Source organism: Macaca mulatta, chromosome 1 (genome assembly GCF_049350105.2).
Source record: "Macaca mulatta isolate MMU2019108-1 chromosome 1, T2T-MMU8v2.0, whole genome shotgun sequence".
Taxonomy (NCBI): Eukaryota; Metazoa; Chordata; class Mammalia; order Primates; family Cercopithecidae; genus Macaca; species Macaca mulatta.
The window spans coordinates 17,068,673-17,084,883 of NC_133406.1; the positions used below are offsets into that span (position 1 = coordinate 17,068,673).

At 41.4% G+C, this 16,211-nt stretch overlaps 1 protein-coding gene across 1 annotated transcript in view; it reads right to left on the minus strand.

Annotated features, from left to right (window-relative positions):
* The window catches only part of DISC1 (DISC1 scaffold protein), a gene marked incomplete at its 5' end in the record, with an annotated part of 329,302 nt that overhangs the window by 64,786 nt on the left and 248,305 nt on the right, over positions 1 to 16,211 (minus strand). The window contains 1 exon segment of the mRNA NM_001114355.1: positions 9,830 to 9,890. Coding sequence (NP_001107827.1) covers positions 9,830 to 9,890 — 61 coding nt within the window.

Sequence of the window (16,211 nt, forward strand, 5' to 3'; positions counted from 1 at the left end):
TTGAAAATAACAATCTTCAGGAGAGGGGTTACTGATGAGGCCCCTTCATGAGCCCCTCTCTATATGAAGCTTCCAGATCGACCACAGGGAGTTGGCGGTAGACAAAACTGCTGCCAACCTCAGGGGTCTTCACTACATAGGGAAACAGAAACAGGTTTGTGTGTGTGTGTGTAAGGGCTTTTTGTTTTTGTTTTTGTTTTTGCTTTAAAAGTAATACCTCAAGAGGAAGGACACCTTTTATATTAATTACTGTGTCTGGTACTTCTGCTCAGGGTACCGAGAAGGGAAGAGTTGCCTCCGCCCCCCCATGTTGTGGTCCAGATGCCAAGAGGCCAGTTCCAATTCGGGGTTGGTTGCTTCTTTTCTCGTTCTGAAGGAAAGACTTCCCTCAGACAGGGAGCTGGAATTCTAGAGGATGGAACTCTGCTTTCTCTTTCTGAAGAACTACATGTAGATTTTTTGAATTGATCTGAGTACTCTGGAAACTAAATTGTGTCACAAGTGAACATTTCCTGGGAAAGTTATCTCGGAGTTAAAATTCATTACATGGGTTCTCAGAGAATGGAAAGTATTATAATGACCAATAGGCCAATGCAGAAAAGTTAATTATAAATTATATCATTTACATTTTACATTGTAAAATGTTACTTAGTTTTACATACATATCAGTCAATACTTATTTGAGTATCTAGAATAGTGAACTACTATGGTGGTGAGTCTAATCCCCATCAAAATGTTACTAATGTTTTTCTTACCTTTGTTTTCCTTCCTTATTTTACTCTTTTTAATTCACGCCATTTTGTTATATTTTATGCATTTTTTTCTCTGTGTATGTTTAGTTTATGCATTATTATTTTAAGCATACTTAAGATTTTGCTGATGAGATAAAATAAGGTAAAAGTTAAATGCAAAAATCGCATTTAACTTTGTAGAATTAAGTGCTTTATATTTTCTTACAGTTTGCATTTCAACTGATAACGTGATACAAATCATTGTTTCTCTTGTAAAATTGGTCAGTATAGTCAAATAGCTTCAAAGTTCAAAGTGTATAATCCAACAATGAATATTTTTAAGGACACTGCTATGGTTTAATATTAGAACATAAGTAAATGAATATTTTTTCAACACTCTCTAATTTAAACCGTGTGCACTCATCAGTAAGAAAATTATGAAACACCAATATTTGTTTCACAAATGATATACTTGTAATACTATATACATATAAAACATTTTTAAAGATAAAATACACATGGATGAAATGGAAACATAAAACAGAAATTATAATATGTTCTTCCCACACTCCAGTAAACTGTTTTGTGTGTACCTGTTTTGGAAACAATTGCTCCAATCTTTGACCCTAATTCCCACCTTCATTAGATTGAAAGCAGTTGGCAGTTGACAGTCTTTTTTGGCTATGACACACAGGCTCTGGGAGACTGGGAGGGAGCCGATCTTGGTCTTTGAGGTGTTGCTCACCCTGCTGGCCACCTCTGGACATTCATTAGCAGGGTGAGTTCACCTGGCTATCATTCCACATCAGGCTTCCTACTGAAATTTTAATAATTAAAAAGTAAACACTAGTTTTTAAAAAGAGAACTGGATCATCTTTGGAAAAATACATCAGTCTCTAAATTTCAAAGTAAATTTCAGATAAGACCATTGAGTTCTTGATAGTTCCTTCTAAAGCTAAGAATGGCCTCCAAGGAGGTATCCAACTACTTTCTTCTATGTTCAAAACAGATTTAAATGATTTTTTGTTTGTCTTTTCTGATGATAAAAGTGTGAGGCACACTGGAAACAAACACTTGAGGAACACACTAGAGTACAAGGAAGCAAACATCACCTATAATCCACTAAGTGCTCAAGAGTTTGTGGTAAAGGTTTTATGTTCAACTTCAGAAAAAAAAAGTAGAGTTAGAATGAAGAGATTCTAGAAAGAAGAGAAATATTCACATTAGTCATGCGTACAAGATTCCATCAGTTAAATGGAACCACTACACCCATCCTCAAGGGGAGGGCTTGGCCCACTTGGGCCAGAGACATGAGTTTGCTATCGGGCATTAATGAATTCCTCCTATACAATGGTGAGAGACATAAGATCCATTTAAACAGGAACTCATCTACAAAGTAAGGACTTCTGAATATTTCATTTGACTCTTTAAAAAAGATAGATAACAGAGAATATGTAGTAACTGAGAAAATAAAAATTAAAGCAAGGTTTGTCTATAAGAGAAAACAAACTAGGAGAAAAAATTACACTTAACTACTAACCTCTGGAAACAATAAACCTGAAGGAGTGAGAGTAAGTTGGTCAAGCTCTTTAAGAGTAGTTTTTTCTATTCTATTATATACCAGTAAGATTTGATGGCAAGACAAATGGATTTGGGCACTGTATCTTCTCAGGTTGCCTTGACTTTCTGAATGTAAGAGTTGAGAATATAGTGTCAAGATAGCCAAGTTGCAAATAAATTTTCAAGGAGGAACAAGATAAAACTGCTATTTATCCACTCATTAAGTACAATTGTCTGTTGACTACATGCCAAACAGCATGTCAACCACTCAGAATACAAGGAAAGTAAGGCATGGAAACCTTACAATACCACTTAGAATATAAGAAAGGTAAAGGCTCCATCTACAAGGAGCTCACAGTCTAAAAGAATTAAGACAGACTGAGTGAATGCAACACATTCATGTAAGTGGCTACCACTATGGGTACCACGCAGGAAACAGCAGGAGGCCAGAAAGACTTTATAGAGAAGGACAATTGTGCTGAGTCATAAGAGTGAGTGTGAGCACAGGGGCTAGGTCGGGGAGGGCTCTGCAAAGGTGCTGCTGTGGAGCACAGCTAACGTGGGGAAATGGGCTAGAATGGAGCATCAGTCACTTGGTGCAGGTGAGGATTACAGAGATAAGGTTGGACCAGTAGGCTGGAACCACCTCATGAAGAGCCCAAGAGGCAGAGAGGAGGAGGACATAACAAGGACTGTGGAATTTAGGCTGGATGCGAAGGGAGCCTAACAGGATGGTAAGAAAGTCATTCTGGTTGTGGGAGAAGAGCAGAGTAAACTGTTGTGAGTTAGGGGGAAGAGAGGCTGTTAGAAGATAATTTAATGGGCCAAGTTGCAGGTAGTAGTGATAGGAATAGAGATGAAAGTCTCTATGGAATGACCAGGTAACTGACTGCAGCCACCCTCCTGGATATTCGGCTATACATAAGGAGAAGGAGGGATATCCCTAAAACAGGTGGAAATTGGAAAAAAGATTCCACAAATGGAATCTCTCCTTTGTAGAAGGAGGAACAGGAATATATCCATCTAACCTATAACTCAGATGATTACAAGGCAAATCCTTGTTTAAACATACACTAAAAGTCCTCATGTAATATTTGCCCACTTTTGACTTTGGATTATGCAAGATGTGCTTTTGAACCACTGACAGCATCAGATACTTCCTAACTTTCTAATTCACTTGATGTGCTTGATAGAGAGTGGATCTTGAGTCCACCTGAGTTTGCCCCAATATCTGGGCCTTCAGGTCTCTGTATACTTTGAGAGAGTAACAAAGATAGTGCTATCATTTGAATTTGTCCCCAAAGTGGTGACTAGCCAGATCTAGGTTTCTTAGCTCTGATCTTTAACTGTATGCTCTCCAGCATTCTAATGGAAAAGGAGCAACCCATTCTGTTCTCAGCTGCTTCCTCTCTAAAATCCTGTAAGACCAAGACACGTTAAACAGGGGGAGCAGGTAAAGATTTTCATCTTCTTTAATGGATAACTTGACATGTTAATCAAGCAGTCACTAAGATGCGCCATTGTGTCAGGTATTAAAACTGTTTTCCTATTGTAAAATGTTGATCCTCTTGGAAAGGAACTGTGAAGGTGACAGATTCTCAGTGGAGCCCACAGTGTCTGAGAACTACCATAACTACTGGTCTCCATCACAGAGATCCTGACGGTCAGCAGGCTTTTGCAGCATCCACTCTGGCCTCCTGTTCTGAAGTGAGAATAGAATTGCCTACTGCCAGAGGGGTTGCAGACTCCTAGTTGCTTTTTCTCCTCCCTGTTCCATTGTTTCCACCATACCAGTTCACACAAACCTGAGCCAGGCCTCCTAATAGCTTGAAATAGCATGAAAAGGGCCTTCCAGAAGCAGGCTACAGGAAGGGCCAGCTACCATCATGGTCATTTGAGACTGTGGCAGGATCCTAGGTAGCTAACGTATGTGAGTCAAGAAGCCAGGGGCAAGGTGGCTTTGCAACGTCAGCAAGCCTGGAGAGGCAGAGAAAGAGGCTGGAGATGATAGAAGATGAGCTTAGGATGTTTCTAAATTATTTGCATTAATTCACATATTTATTCCATCATTCATTCAATACATGTTTATTGGGAACCCCTGTACCATCCAGCACTGGCAAATCACTGAGAATACAGTCTTGAACAAGGCAGACTTAATCTTATTAAGGGAGGAGACCACCCCTCAAATTGTCTTATGCTCAATTTCTGCCTCCAAAGAAAGAAGTAAAAACTAAAAGGCAGAAATGAAATCCACAAGCAGACAGCCCGGTGCCACACCCTGGGCCTGGTAGTTAAGAATTGACCCCTGACCTAATTGGTTATGTTATCTATAGATTACAGACATTGTATAGAAAAGCACTGTGAAAATCCCTGTCCTGTTCTGTTCCATTCTAATTACCAGTGCATGCAGCCCCCAGTCACATACTCCCTGCTTGCTCAATCGATCATGACCCTCTCACATGGACCCCCTTAAAGCTGTGAGCCCTTAGAAGGGACAGGAATTGCTCACTCCGGGAGCTCGGTTGTTGGAGACGTGAGTCTTGCCAAAGCTCCTGGCTGAATAAAGCCCTTCCTTCTTTAACTCGGTGTCTGAGGGGTTTTGTCTGCGGCTTGTCCTGCTACATTATAATACCTGTCAAGGAGCACTTGGAAAGTGAGAATAAATCATTGCAAGCACATTACTCAGTCTTGGTGAGTCAGGGAACGTTTCATAGAGGAGAAATCTAAACCTTGAAGGCTGAATGGGAAGGCCTGGTGAGGCTGAGGGGTGGGCTGGGAGAGGCCCACCAGGCCACATGCAGAGGGGTGGGGGAGCAAGCTATGCCTGTGTGTCAAGGGCAAGGAGACCAGCCAGCCTCAGTCTACAGCATCTGACCCTCCTGAAGATGACTTCAAATCCCTAAGTATTGGGTTAACTATATGAAATTGTCATTTTTATAGGTCAAAAATGGTGAAATATCAGCAATTTCACATGGTTCAATCAAACACTTCTCTGGATGATACCCCTTAACCCTGTCCCCCTCTAAATTAGTTTCTTTCCAGAAAAAAAAATTCAATGGCATTGGGAAGCATAAGGGAACAAGTATCAGCTGCAATATGGTGATGATGGGGTGGTGATGGGTGATACTCAAGTACATGCAGAGGCCACACGGAAGAACGTCATGAACCACAGTAAGACATTTAGGCTTTATCCTTAGGACATCTGGCAGCCTTGTGCGATGACCAGATGGATATTTTAAGATGCTTACTCAAAACAACCTAGAGAAGGTGGTAAGAGGGCAACAGTGGAACAGCCAAGCAGGAAAAGTTGCTACTAGGATCAGAAGAGGGGCCCACACTGTCAGTGTGATAAAGGTAGGCAGGTTTGTGAGATACTAAAGAGGCAAGACTAACAAGACTCCGGAACTGAGTGAGAAAGGAAGTGGGCGAGCCAGCATAAGCCCATGGTGCCTGACCACCCAGGCAGCCAGGTGGGTGGTGGGCCATGCATTGGGCTGGATGAAAAGGGGGAGGAGCTGACATGGAGGGAGAGAGGATGAGTTCCAGGCATGACTGTCGTAATTATGTATATAGGTTTTCATCTACAGTTCCTGACTCATAACTCCCACCCCCACTGTTATTTCTCCCCTAGGCAGGTCATAAAAACTAAAAATACACCCTAATCTCCCCCCGCCTTTCTGTCTTGGAGCTGGCCATAAAGAAATTGTCAGCTTTTATACCAGCACCCTGCTGTTTTTGTTACTGTAGCCTTATAGTATAGTTAGAAGTTGGGTAACATGATGCCTCCAGCTTTGTTCTTTTTGCTCAGGATTGCTTTGGATATTCAGGCTCTTTTATAGTTGCATCAGCCTTAGGAAAGAAGTTATGCCCACATCCTCAAAAGCAATTGCAACAAAAACAAAAATTGACAAGTGGGACCTAATCAAACTAAAGAGTTTCTGCACAGAAAAATAAACTATCAACAGAGTAAACAGACAACCTACAGAATGGGAGAAAATATTCCCAAACTATGCATCTAACAAAGGTCTACTATCCAGAATCTATAAGGAACTTAAACAATTTGACAAAGTAAAAGCAAATAACTCTATTAAAAATTGGGCAAATACATGAACAGGTACTTCTCAAAAGAAGACATACAAGCAGCCAACAAAAATACAAAAAAAAGCTTAACATCATTAATCATCAGAGAAATGTAAATCAAAACCATAATGACATACCATCTCACATTAGTCAGAATGGCTATTACTAAAATGCCAAAAAACAACAGATGCTGGAGAGGTTGTGAAGAAAAGGGAGCACTCATACACTGTTGGTGGGAATGTAAATTAGTTCAGTCACTGTAGAAGCAGTTTGCAGATTTCTCAAAGAACTTAAAACAGAACTACCATTCAACACAGCAATCCCATCACTGGGTATATATCCAAAAGAGAATAAACCATTCTACCAAAAAGACACATGCACTCGCAAGTTCATCACAGCATTATTCACAATAGCAAAGACATGGAATCAACCTAGATGCCCATCAATGGTGAACTGGATAAAGCAAACATGGTACATTTATACCATGGAGTACTATGCGGTCATAAAAATAATAAAATCGTACTTTGCAGCAACATGGATGCAGCTGGAGGCCATTATTCTAAGCAAAGTAATGCAGGAACAAAAAACCAAATACTGCATGTTCTCATTTGTAAGTGGGAGCTAAACACTGGGTACTCATGGATATAAAGATGGGAACAATAGATACTGGAGACTGACAGAGGAAGAAGGGAAGCAAGGGTTGAAAACTAGTTCCAGGGGTACTATGCTCACTACTTGAGTGACAGGATCAATCATACCCCAAACCTCCGCATCACATGATACATCCATATAACAAACCTATACATGTTGCCCCTGAATCTAAGATAAAAGTTGAACTTACAAAAAAGCAAGAAGGAAAGAAATTCTCTGACCTACCCTGTCTGACCGCAGGTCACGGACCCTCATTTCAGGAGTCCTGTCCCATACCTGAAGGAAGAAACGCTGCACAGAGAAGCTGAGGAATCTGAACAGACAGGTCCTGTTGGGTTTTCCCACTCAGTCTATTTGTGGTAGATCACACTTTCTGTCCAATCACATTGCTACATGGCTGTCCACACTTCAATCATGCCTACCCAGTGATGTCCCCATAAAAGGCCCAAGAGGAGGGGGTACAGAGAGCTTCCAGATAGCTGAATATGTTCCTTGAAGATGGTGTGCCCAAGGAGGGTATGAAAGCTCGGCGCCCCTTCCCCACAGCTCACCCTATGCATCTCTTCATCTGTATCCTATGTAATCTCCTTTATAACAAACCAGTAAATATAAGTGTTTCTCTGAATTTCATGAACCAGTCTAACAAATTAATCAAACCCAAGGAGGGGGTCACGGGAATCCCAATTTCTAGCTGGTTGGTCAGAAGCCCAGGCAAAACAACCTGGATCTGCCATTGGCATTGTAAGTGGGGCAGTCTTGTGGGACTGAGCCTTCAACCTGTGGCATCTGATGCTGTCTCCAGGTAGCTGGTGTTGGAATTGAGTCAGAGGACACCCAGCTGGTATCTGCGGCAGAACTGATTGCTTACTTTTTGGTGGGGAGAAACCCTCACGTATTTCATCACAGAAGTCTTCTGTGTTGATTACTGCATTGTGTGAGAACAGAGGAAAAGCAGTTTGTGTTTTTTCACTCAGAAGTGTTCGATCGGTTCTAATGGTAAAAAGAAGGAGGTAGTCACGCACGGTGGCGCACAGCTGTCATCCCAGCACTTTGGGAGGCCAAGGTGGGTGGATCACCTGAGGTCAGGAGTTTGGGACCAGCCTGACTAACATGGTGAAACCCTATATCCACTAAATTAAAAAAAAAAAAAATGAGACGGACAATGGTGGTGCTGCCTGAAATCCAAGCCCCTTGGGAGGCTGAGACAGGAGAATCGCTAGTACCTGGGAGGGAGAGGTTGCAGTGAGCCAAGATAGTGCCATTGCACTCCAGCCTGGGCAGTGAGTGAAACTCTGTCAGAAGAAAAGAAAGGAAAGGAGAGGAGAGGAGGAGAGGAGGGGAGGAGGGGAGGAGGGGAAGGAGGAAGGAAGGAAGGAAGGAAGGAAGGAAGGAAGGAAGGAAGGAAGGAAGGAAGGAAGGAAGGAAGGAAGGAAGGAAGGAAAGAAAGAAAAGGAAACTAAGGCATGCCTACTGCCAACCATGTGAATGCTTTACATACGGTATTTAAATTAACACACCAGCTGGGGAGGTAGGTACCCTTCCTGCAGTTATATAGCTAAAACAAAACAAAACAGACAAATAAACAAACAAAAAAACTGAAGGTGAGCGCTTACCTGAGGTTAGACAGTTTATATTTGGGAGAGCTGCAATTTAAATGGGCGTCTCTTTATCAATACCCATGTGCTTATGGCTACAACTTGCTGCCCAATAACCTAATGTATGGTGTGTGCTGTGCTGATGGCTAAAACAATGGCAGATGCAGTTGAGATCATGAAGGATGTGCCAGAAATCTGTCCCGAACACATGGGAGAGGAGGAAGGCCAGACTCAGAGCGGAGGACCTGACCCAAGTACAAGCTCTCCTCATCCTGCTCACCTCTGCTAATCACCTGTGTCATAGATTCTCCCCAAGTCTAGGAGCATGGGAAGCAGGGAAAGATCAATTGGGGGTTATAGGACTTCTTTCCAAGGATGAGAATAAATCCTGCAATGTCTTGCTTACCCTGAAGAGTAGGACTCTGCAAGGCAGGCCCTCTCAACATCTCTTAAGGGAAAAGCAGCATTTTAGCTCACGACAGTGTCCTAGCAGACAAAGGCTTAAGGCATAGCCTAGCTAAAGACTTACTTAACAAATTCCAAAATAGTAGCAAAATAGTCTCCATAAAACGAAATGACTTCCAGGGAAGAAAGGGCATATTCCACTCCAGTACTTGTTGCCTTAATTAGGAACAGATTCTGATGACTGGGATTTATTTTCCTAAGCACACATCCACAAAAGCCAGAAACATCTTGTCATGCTGCAGCATCCCTGACATTTCTCAAAGACAAATTCCTAATTGGGTTTTAAAAAAAACAACCAGAAATTTCCATGCTGATTTTGATTCAGGATTCAAAACAGAACCTAAGACGTGTATTTCTGTATTATTCCAAACCATGTATAAACTGCCTTAAAAGCCTTAAGACTCCCTTCAAACACTAAAGTTTTAAAAAGGGAAAAACAGACTAAGAAATGAATTCTGAATTTAGTGTAGCAAAGAAGATTCTTTTCTTTCTTATGGAACATGAAAACTATCCGGTGATCTCTCCAAGATACTTTTAAACACCTTAATCTACTTACTTTTTAAAAGACAAGATGAGGGCTGGCACCTGCTCTTTCGCTTATGGGGTTCAAAAGGCTTTTTTTGTGTCTTTCTTTGTTAATTTATTAGAGAAATTGGCCAGCCTTTTTCATTGATTTAACTAAATTTTGTTATAATAAAGAATCTAGATGTGCCACGGAGTCTGAAATACAGAAATTATTATCCTTACCTGCACAGTTTATCCTTAAGTGTTTCCATGTACTTCATAGTATTTTCCTTCACACTTGTTTCTAGGGAAAAAAAAGGAAATCCAAAGTGAATGCAACTGCAGTCACAATTGAACAAAAACCATTCAACTAAAAGCTCAAAGCCAAAGGACTGAGGTCAAGCCACTAGTAATCGTAACATTCTATATTTGGAAAACATCCAAATCCATTGGAGTGGCTGCCTGAAGTCATGAGTTGGGGAGGATTCTGGGCCTCTGAGTGTCTCTGCAGGAGAAAGTCAGAGGCTGGAGCAACAGCGCTGAGCCAGCCTCGCTGTAGTCTTTCAAAGGCAGCTCACTGATAGTCTATCACTGGACAACGTGTGCTCTGTCTCCTACCTTTCCCGACTGATAGCCATGGGCTCGGTTGTCCAATACAGGGAAAGAGAACCTGACAGTGTAATGATTCCCATCCTACAGATGAACCAGAAAAGCCTCACTACAGGTAGAGGAGGATTGTGGACCCTTTCACTGAGAAGCAAACAAAAACATGGGATTCTGCCAGTAACTAGAAATCAATTGCTCAACCTCCAATGAGTGATGAGATCGGCTACTCTTCGAGATAAACTCAGCACTTCCTAATTACCAAATGTTGAAGGAATGAATGATTGCTATGGTTCAACAGATCGAAGAGGTACTTTATGGATAAAAGAGATTTGATATACTTTGAACAAGTTCTCCCCTTTTGCGCATCCGAGGAATGAAGGTGCCTTCCTCTCAAGGTGATAACTAACAGACATGCACACCAAGTGTCTGGAATAACACCTGCAGCCAAGGGGTTTCTAGCAAATGGTGGCTGGAATGATCAATGATGCTGCCATGTCTATTATTAGTATTATTATTGTTATTGTGGGTTTTATCATTGTTTTTATTCCAACCTTTATTCTGAAGGGTTATGTATGCTGAAGGGCTCATGTACTCTAAAGTTGGGGAATGTGGAAACACAGAAGCCAGGCTGCCCAGATTCATGCTACTAGAGTGTCTGGGGATTCTTGGACTTCTATTTCAGTCAACATGCATGTGTAAGGTGAGAGACAGTGGAACTGGAAAAAGTACCCTGACATTCCTCATAAAGAAACTAAATATTTAGATGGAAATTAAAACAATTACACATTCTGGTTCATTAGTCCATAAAAGGTAAAAAGAGATATTTACACAATGAAAACAACTGTTTAAGTTGCTATCTTTTCTTACTCACTTATGCTTGTCTAACACACAAACTTAGTTGTGCTAGCTGGAGCAATTATTGCAAGTTCCAAATGCCCCAACCAGAAACGTGTCTCCATTTCACATGCCATACATATTTATGTGCCACACACTGTTCTAGGCATGTGGGATAGCTCAGTGGACAGAAGATTCCTGCTTCTGTAGTGCTTCCATTCTGGCAGTGAGGGATGCTAAAGAATAAACATAAAAATTCCATAGAACATTAGAAGGTGATAATGACAATAAGGATTTAAGGGGAAAAAAAAGACAGCAAGCGAAACAGGCTGTAGAGTGGTCAGGGAAGACATCACTGGGGAAATGACACTGCCTAAAAGTTTGCAGAGGGAGGGAAGAGGGAGTCGACAGGCATCCTGGGAAGAGTCGAAGTCATCCTGGGAAGGGGGAGTCGACAGGCATCCTGCGAATGGAGTAGGCAGTCTGAAGGCCCCAGGGCAGCAGCACAACTGTGTGCTCCAGCGAGTGTGGCCAGAGCCGAATGTTCCATGGGGAGAAAAGATGAAGGCAGAGAAACAACCCAGGTCCAATCACACAGGCCACTGTGGTAAACTATAGTCTCAAAATGGCCACAGCAATATTTCTGGTACCACATACTCTTCCAGAACCTGGCTGCTCCCTAGCAAGAGGTAAAGTATATTTCCCTCTTCTTGAATGTGGTCAGGCTGAGACTGCTCCAACCCACTGAGTATGATGGAAGGTATTCTGTAACTCTTCTGAGGCTAAAGTCCAGTTTCTGCCTGGCTTTCTGTTCTGGGAACCCAGCCACCATGTTGTGAGGAAGCCCAAGCCACATGGAGAGGCCCTGTGTAAGTGTTTCAGCTGAAAACCTGGGTGATAGTCTTAGACTACATCCAGCACCAATCTCCAGATATCTGAGTGAATGAGCTTTCAGGTGGTTAGTGCCTTTGAGTCTGAGGGATCCAGACACCACAAGATGGAGACAAGTCCCCCCACTGTAAGCTGTCTGAATTCCTGACTCACAGAATTTTGCATATAATAAATGGTGATGTAAGTCATTAAGTTTGGGGATGTTTTGTTGCACAGCTGTAGTAACTAGAAGGCCACTGTCAGGATTTTGAGTGTTCTGAGTGGAATGGAAAAACACTGTAGAAGAAAAAAATGAGATTGACTTACAGCCACTATGTTGAGAATACACCATAGGGGAGGATGGGGTGGAAGCAAAAAGACATGGATGAGGTTAGTGCAATCATCCAGGAAAAGATGATCAGGATGTGGAGGAGGAAAAGTAGAATATTTTTCTCACCCATCACCAGGGTCATGGCTGACACCCCTATAACAAAAGACAGGTTAACAAGAGAAAGGCATGACAAATTTACGTAACCAAAGTTTTATGTGATATAGGAGCCTTCAGAGATGAAGACCCCACGATCCAGAGAAAACTGTCTATTTTTGTGCTTAGGTTCAATGAAGCATATGAAGAATGGACAGCTATGTAGAAACCTGATTGGACAAAAAGCATATGATCTAATGGTGATAAACTGGAGCTCAGCATGGCCTGTTTGTTCAGAATCTTCTTGGCCTCTGTATAGCATTCCTTCCCTCCAGGTGACGGGGCAGGGCAACTGTCACATAAGGGTCTTATGCCCACTTTTCAGGGAAGGTAACCAACAGAATCCTTTAAGATCAGCTCTCACACAGAAAGACAGCGGATGGTCAGAGTGACCTTTCTGCTTCTGCTGTTTTCTCAGTGTCCAAGGTGCTGTACTTTGTAGTATCATGTTCTATGTCCCAACAGGGACTTAAACTAGTGCATTAGCAGGAGTTAGTGATAAGTGTGTAGATTTTTAGATATATTTTAAAGGTAGAGACAATAGCTTTCCTAGTGGGTCAAATGTCAGGTGTGAGAAAAAGAAAAGTCGGCTGGGCGCGGTAGCTCACGCCTGTAATTCCAGCACTTTGGGAGGCCGAGGCAGGTGGATCACCTGAGGTCAGGAGTTCAAAACCAGCCTGGCCAACATGGTGAAACCCCACCTCTACTAAAAATACAAAAATTATCTGGGTGTGGTGGTGGGCACCTGTAATCCCAGCTACTCGGGAGGCTGAGACAGGAGAATCGTTTAACCTGGGAGGCGGAGGTTGCAGTGAGCTGAGATCGCGCCACTGCACTTCAGCCTGGGCAACAAAGAGCAAAATTCTGTTTCAAAAAAAAAGTCAAGAATGACTACAGATTTTTACCCTAAGCCACCAGAAAAAAACAGAAATTGCCATCAACTGAGATGGGAAGAATGAGAAGTGAAATTGGTTGGGGAGACAAGAATTTAGCTTTGGATTTGTTAAATTTGAGAAGTTTTTAGACATTCAGTGGAGATGTCAAGTGTGAGGTTGGTTATCTGAGTCCGGAGTTTGGGAAAGTTCTGGAACAGAGACATTTGGGATTGGCATTTGAAGGAATGAGACTGGACAATATCACTGAGGAAGTGGGAGTAACTTAAGAAGCCCTTGCTGATCATAGGCAATGCACCATTTATATTGTGATAGCACCTTCCATCCAATGGACAAAAATGGACAGCACCCCCCGAGGAAAAGAAAGCCATATTCTTATGTTTAAAAATAGTCTAGATGTCTATGAAGCTAATCACTTTCTTAAGAAACTGAATGCTAAGTACTTGCCTCATCTCAATGTCTGAAGCACCAGTTAGTGATACGCTGGACCTGCACGAGAACTTCCAGGCAGAGCCATGGGCTTTTCTACTTGCCTGGAGCCTGCCATCTAAGGAGAATGCTATGTTGAACTATCACTTTCATTGGACCCAACCTATGTCCCAGCCAGACAGCCTAAAAGTACCTTGCATATATTTCACTAAGTTGACTCACAATCTTCAAGACAGGCCAAGACTGTAGACAGGGAGTTTAGATTTTAAACTTCCTAAGAAATACACCCACAGACACAGTGACTGAGAACAGAAGTCACCTTTTCCTCTCTTCTTACTTCCCTCCTCTTCCTTTCTTCCCTACCATTTTAGGCCCGATAGAGCAGGGACCTGTGAGAATGGTGATGGTAGTAAGGCAAGGTTCCAAGAAGCAAAGAGGGCACTCAAGGAAATGCCGAATACAAAAGGAAATGCTACGAAACAAACAAGACCAGAGGACTGCAGTCCTCCTGATCAGGAAGAAGCAGGAACACATTAACTGCTTCTGTTTATTAAGGGAATCTGATATCCAGATTCAGGCCATGATATCAGAGTGGAATTCATACAATTAGTTTGATGAATCCAATTAAACAAAAACTTGGATTAACGGATTGATAATTAAATGCCATAAATCAGTAAACACAGTACAGTGCATGAAACAAACACACATCACACTACAGGAGTTCAATCTGGGTCCTCCTTCACGCAAGACCCTATACTTGGCACTAATTAAATGTAAAAAGGACATAGCTTCCAGAGATACAGAGATAGCTGTGGGGCCAGCCTCTTTAACACTGATTTCTCACTGGAGTGCACAGCAACATTTTCCATAAATATTCATCATAACCAATAATCCAAAAATATCCCTATGAGTCTGATGGGGAAAAAAAAATAACCAACCTACCCAGCAACAGCTTTTTCAATGTAAATACGGAAGTTGGAAGGTAGAAGATGTCAACACGAAAGTAGAAGAATGTTAAGTGGGAGGAAGTCCAACTAGGTTTCAATGCGTTGTATCCCTTGCATAATAAAGGGACAGCAGTATTTGACATGAAAATAGCATGGGAAATGAGTAACACCCAGGCAGACTTGCTATCAGATTGAATGGACCAGTGACTTGAAGAAACTCCAGCCCCACCACCCTCAATTAATAAGGAAGACATGCTCAGATGGGGTCAGTATGATACAATCTCACCTTTGAAAATGGAAGCCAAAGGGACCTCCCCGGTTTAGCATTAATGGCAAAGTTTGTCAAACATTAGCTACGTTATTGGAATTTTCTAAATTAACATTAAGTACCAAGTGAGACCTGGCCTACATTTACAAAAATAAGTCATTAGATTTCAAAGATCAATATTCAAGAATCTATTTAGATAATTAACTCCCACTTAGTAAAATCTTTCAGATGGAAGATGTGAAAGACAAAGGAGAAATTTTAGAACTCTGAGAAATTTTCAAATAGCTAAGGTATTATGCTGTCTTCGAGTGAATGAAAGGACTTTTGTTCGGATAATTAAATCATGCACGAGGATGAAGAGGTAACATAATCCTGAAAAGACGCAGGAAAGTCAGCAATACAGGAAAACGGACCTGCAGCTGGAATGTCTTGGCAGGTGGGGTGGCATAAGATTGTTTCAGTTCTTGAAAGATGGTAGATTCTTTCTATGAAGTCCTACATGAGTGAAATTTCACACTGAAGGGCAAAATGGAAATATCAACCATGAACCTCTAAAATGTAGAGTTTTGTCTGCTCATACACAAATGACACTGTCACATTGGAGACCCAGTGTGTGGACACACGTGATATTGATTTAGCTACCATTTTACTGAGCACTTTCTTTTGCAAGACCTGTTTTAAACACCTTATTCTAAACATGAACTAAATAATAGTATCAATGAAGCAGCTCTATCATTATCACCATTTTATAGTTGGTGAAATGGAGCAGCAGTAAGGTTCAAAGTCACACTGCCAGTGAGGGATAGTTCCAGAGCTCATTGTTACAAAACACATGACTTCAACTTTATATAACAGGAGAGCAGTCAGTGCACACTGAATTAATGCATGTGAAATCTCAGCACCAACAAAATGAAGCAGGTGTTCAAAGACAGTAAATTCAGGAGAGGCCAAAGGTTGTGCTGTAAAAAGTCAGAGTTATAAAGAGTACTGACCATTGCAAAGATGAGCCATCAATAAATGAAAATCTCATTGTCTGTAAAATGTAAGGAAGAATGCTAATAGTATATCAGCATAAAACAAATCAACATTGTGTAAAATAAATTTATATATATAAACACATATGTATATATATACATATGTATATATGTGTGTGTATATACATGTATGCACACAAATATATATGAAAGAGAATAGGCCAAGTTGATTTCAAAGTAGGTTGCAATGAGAAAATGATTAATAACTTTCTAAAGCATATATCTACACTGGCTCATTGTCCCCAGTGAGAGGTTAATTG